We start from the raw sequence: 5,401 nt of genomic DNA, 5'->3' as shown, positions 1-5,401 counted from the left end.
AGCCTCTTGGAGTCTTCTATCCAATACCCTTGGGGGGTAGGATTGCATCAACCACTGGTTACTGTAGAGGATCTTTCACAAACCAACGATCATGTAGGTCAATTTGGAAGTGAATGTACATTCCCTGGTGGAAGAGATATGATGAGTCTATGTTCTCATATATTTGGAAATTGAATGTGGATTCATTATGTGCACTTGTACTTCAAGTATGATAGTGTTGTTTGCACTCTTTCACCACCGATGTCTAACACAATTTTGTGAATATCACTTCTTTGTTCAATTTAACCATATCATGTCTTTGACAGCTCTATATATTGATAGTTGTATATTGGACCAGCCCAAATTTAGGTTTCTACTTTTCATGCTTTGTAGGCCAGTGTTCTTAATTCTCTCATCTGTTTGGTTGCTGTCAAGATTGCATTGCAAATCTTAACACCTCTAACATGGTAAAATCTGTTGGTTTTTACCATTAATGTATATCATTTGAGCTATAGTATAAAAAACAAAATTAGAATAATTCGCATTAATGATAGTATATAGAAGAGGTTTCTCATGTTTTAAAGGCAAAATAGGTCTATCAACCTACAAAGAGATGCAACCAGATTAGTAAACTTTCTTACACTTCAGCTAGTCTAGTTTTTCTATGCAAAATACAAGCATTTTGTGTTTATCAAAAATGTGGAAGAGTGATGTTGTAACAGCCGTGCCTTTTTAAGTTTCCTATTAATTAATTAATTAATTATTAATTAATAAATAAGTAAAATCAGTTAGGTCATAATCTCCCCACTATATAAACCTACTTTTAACTCAGAGCAGCTTTTACAAAACACACCTTCTGTTCCTTTCTTCTTTTTCTGATGCACAAGAACCCTAACAGAGCAACCGGAGGAGGAGCTCTAGAGAGCACCAGAAACACCACAATTACTAATGGAGAACGTTTGAGTGACTACAACGAGGTAAGGGATGAGTTATTCACACTTGGGGATTAGAATGAACATGTATAGGGATCCCTAGAGGATCAATTTTTTGGTATTTTGGGTTGTTTTTATAAAATTGTAATTCATGAATCCATTCAAATTGAATATTTCATGCGCTAAATTGAGTCTAATATCTATTATTATGAAATTCTATGATCCTGTTTAGTGTATATTAGATTTTTAAAAAAATTGTCAATTGTTATTACTTGATTTCTTTATGTATATTAACGCGTATGATTTTCATTGTTTTGCGCTTGTGATTTACCACTTTTTTTTGGAATGTGTTAGTGAATTGTTATCATTGGAATGAAAAATTTGATCCAAATAATTGTATTCCCATTTGTTTGTAATCAAATTTTATGAACCACGTGTACTAGGCTTTGTATATATATATATATATATATAGTAGATATTAAGCTTTTTGGTGAAAGTGCCCTGTACATGATTCCTCGTGGCACTGTTTTGCTTTGCTGTTTGAGATTTCTTATAGTTTAACATATATGAGCATTAAAAAACATTTGGAAGTATAAAAAAAAGGTTTGGTACGGTGTTTATTTTGTCTTAGTGTATTTCAAGTATGCATCTTCACTATGATGTGTAATAATAGCAATAATAATAAAAATAATAAAGTAAATAAATAATAATAGGAATAAACAAAATAAGGTTATAGAAATTATTGTTTCATAGTGATTATTTTAGTTACTTTAAAAATTATTTGTTGTAGAAGTTTTTTTTATTTATTTTATTGAATTGATATTGAGATTTTGAAAACAATTGAGTAGGTATGCGCATTGCATAATTCATAGGTAGAGTCTGTGTGTTCATATGTTTTTTTTTGTTGGACTTGAATCAAGAGGGAGAGGCCCTGATGGACTCTTCAGAGTGTAGGCCTTGGGGGTCATCCGGTTTGAGTGCTCCTTTAGGCATGTGCCAATCCCACATGGTTGGAGCATTCTCGCAAAACAGTGTGACCCTGACTGGTCTCCATATGATTTCACATAGTGAGAGTGACCTGACTTACCCATTGTGAGGCATGTCCTATCATGTACTCCTAGGCGCCCGACGAGGTTTTTCACTAAAAAATGGTACCATATTGCATGTAGGCTTGAGTCTAGTGTATTTATCGCATAACGCTTGTGTTTGACTTTCATTGAGTTAACAATTGTGGTTTGATGTTATTGTCTGGAGTGTATGAACTCAAATGGGTGTGAATAATGTGTGTGATTTAGTGAAGTGATGTTATTTATATAAATTCAGCTTTAAGTATTATATGTTTCACCTGCTCTAATATTTTATTATATACGAATGTCATAACTCACTCCGGGTGTGTGTTTGTGTTTGGGCTAATTGCCATTTTGTTTTAGGTGAGCCATCATATGATGAGTCCAGGATAGAAACATGCTCTGATAAGTGTGACATTGGGGCATAGGATTTTACTTCGCATGTTATAATTTGGATAAATGATATAATTGTGTTATGTTTTCTGTTTTAGTTTTTTTTATTTATTCAGCATGGACGGCCTTATTTTGAGCCGGGATAATTTTGTTTTTATTCGAACAATTTCTACTATGCTTTCATGAAGTGAATGTGAACCCTTTATCTTTTGAAATTAATTTAAATTCAATGTGTTAAGAAAAAATCCGCATGATTTTATTTCCTTTTATTCGTTATTTATGAGGATAGAGGGTGTCACATTTAGTGGTATTAGAGCAGGTCAGACCTTTCGGTCATGTGTGGTATGAGCTTTATGTTTTTCCTTGTGTACTCTAATGTGTTGTGTTTGTTTTGTTTAATTAGATGTGTACTCTATTGTGTTGGTATTTTTTTTTCTTTTCAAAGTTTTGTTTCTTGCGTGACATAGGAAGTAATGGCTACGAGAAATGAGCAAGAACGACTTCTAACCGAGGCCTTGAACAACTTGGCGCAAGTTATGGCCAATCAGGGAGGCGGTGGAGGAGCTACTCTATACCATGGTTTAGATCGCTTTCAGAGGAACAACCCACCTACCTTCAAAGGGGGTTATGATCCTAAGGGTGCTGAGGCTTGGCTGAGAGAGGTTGAGAAGATATTCTGAGTGACAGAGTGTCTGGACCAACAAAAGGTGTTGTTTGCTACTCACATATTGGCAGATGAGGCGGAGTATTGGTGGGAGAACACTCGCCCACGTTTAGAGGGAGCAGGTGGTGTTGTTATCCCATGGGGGACCTTCAGACAAACTTTTCTGGAGAACTATTTTCCAAAAGATGTTAAGAACAGAAAGGATATGGAGTTCCTCGAGCTGAAACAGGGAAGTATGACGGTGGCAGAGCTTGCAGCGAGGTTTGAGAACCTCGAAAGGTATTTTCCTCATTATCAAGGGGAAGCTAGGTAGAGATCCAAATGTGTGAAATTTGTCAATGGCCTCCGACCAGAAGTAAAGATGATGGTGAATTATCACGGTATTCACAACTTTGCACAGTTGACCAACATGTGTAGGATCTTTGACGAAGATCAACGGGAGAAGGTTACATTTTATAGGAATGCCAATGTTAGTCGTGGGAAAGAGAAGAAGCCTGTGACTTATAGTCGTGCTAAGCCATATTCTACCCCTCTCGGGCAATATGGAAACCATTATGGGGGACAAAGGACAAGTGGAGGACATCACCTAGCTGGTGGGAGTTCTCAATTAGTTAACAGAGTGTCTCAGCCTTCTGGTAGAGGTGGAGGTGGTGCTCCTGCTACATCTGCTACGCCAACCCGGTGTGCTAAGTGTGGTAAGATAGGTCATTTTGCTCGTGATTGCCCAGATAGTGATGTGACTTGTTTCAACTACCGAGGTAAGGGCCATCTCAGTACTAGTTGCCCACATCCGAGGAGGGAGAAGATGAGTGGAAGTCTGAATAACCAGAACAGACAACCAATGAACACAGGGAGAGTGTTTGCTCTTAGTGGTGCTGATGTCACACAGTCTGATGATCTCATTCAAGGTATGTGTTTCATAAGTCAAGTTCCCTTGGTTGTATTGTATGATTCAGGTGCGACCCATTCGTTTATTTCTCGTGTCTGTGTTGGAAAACTTGCCTTACCTGTGTCTCCCTTGAAATTTGACTTGATTGTGAATACACCTGCTAGTGGGTCTGTTTTAACTTTTGATGTGTGCTTGCAATGTCCTGTCTTACTTTTTGATAGACAGTTTCTGATTGATTTAGTTGTTTTACCTTTGAGTTAGATTGATGTTATTCTTGGTATGGACTGGTTATCTTCCAATCACATCTTATTAAAATGTTTTGAGAAATCTGTTGTCTTTCTTGAGTCTGGTGTGAGTAAAGGTGATATGTTTTTGTCTGCTAACCAAGTTAAGGCATCTTTGAGGGAGGATGCACGGGTAAACATGATCTTAGCTAATATGAGTGTCGAGACCAAAACCCATGTGAGTGATATACCATTAGTGAGAGAGTTTCCAGAGGTGTTTGAGGAGGTGTCAAGATTACCACCTGAGAGAGAGGTCAAGTTCTCTATAGACTTAGTGCCCGGTACTAGACCCATATCCATAACACCTTATAGGATGTCCCCTGTAGAGTTGAGCGAGCTTAAGAAACAATTAGAGGAACTCTTAGAGAAACAGTTTGTGAGGCCTAGTGTGTCACCTTGGGGAGCACTGGTGTTGTTAGTTAAGAAGAAGGATGGGACTATAAGGCTATGTGTAGATTATCGTTAGTTGAATAAGGTAACGATTAAGAATAGGTATCCTTTTCCTAGGATAGATGACCTAATGGACCAATTAGTAGAGGCTTGTATGTTCAGTAAGATAGATCTTAGGTCAGGTTACCACCAAATTAGAGTGAAGCCTGAAGATGTTCTAAAGACTGCCTTTAGGACTCGTTACAGCCATTATGAGTACTTGGCTATGCCTTTTGGTGTGACCAACGCCCCAGGTGTGTTCATGGATTATATGAATAGGATCTTTCACCCCTACCTAGATAGTTTTGTAGTGGTCTTCATAGATGATATCTTAGTGTATTCTAAGACTAGAGAGGAACATGAGGAACATCTGAGGGATGTGTTGCAAACCCTCAAAGACAATAGATTGTATGCTAAGTTGTCCAAGTGTGATTTTTGGTTAGAAGAGGTGAGCTTCTTAGGGCACTTTATATCCAATGGAGGGATAGCAGTAGATCCTTCCAAGGTAGAGGCGGTGATGAGTTGGGAGAGTCCTAAGTCAGTGTTTGAGATTAGGAGTTTCCTTGGTTTAGCAGGATACTACAGTAGATTCATAGAAGGTTTTTCTAAGCTAGCCTTACCTTTGACTAAGCTTACTCGTAAGGGTCAAGTTTTTATGTGGGATGCCTAGTATGAGAGTAGTTTCCGTACCCTTAAGGAAAGGTTGATCACTGCACCGGTTTTAGTGTTACCTGACCCGAGTGAACCTTTTGTGGTGTACTGTG

General features: G+C 37.8%; 1 protein-coding gene across 1 annotated transcript; it reads left to right on the top strand.

Annotated features, from left to right (window-relative positions):
• The first annotated feature begins 2,844 nt into the window (after positions 1 to 2,844).
• Positions 2,845 to 4,674, top strand: LOC114410669. The gene is made up of 4 exons (XM_028374619.1): positions 2,845 to 3,010; positions 3,107 to 3,314; positions 3,453 to 3,943; positions 4,286 to 4,674. Exons 1-4 carry the CDS (start codon positions 2,845 to 2,847, stop codon positions 4,672 to 4,674), a joined length of 1,254 nt encoding a protein of 417 aa, XP_028230420.1.
• The last annotated feature ends 727 nt before the right edge of the window (positions 4,675 to 5,401 follow it).

This window comes from Glycine soja, chromosome 4 (assembly GCF_004193775.1).
Source record: "Glycine soja cultivar W05 chromosome 4, ASM419377v2, whole genome shotgun sequence".
NCBI classification, from domain to species: Eukaryota; Viridiplantae; Streptophyta; class Magnoliopsida; order Fabales; family Fabaceae; genus Glycine; species Glycine soja.
This window is presented reverse-complemented; position numbering and strand designations above follow the sequence as displayed.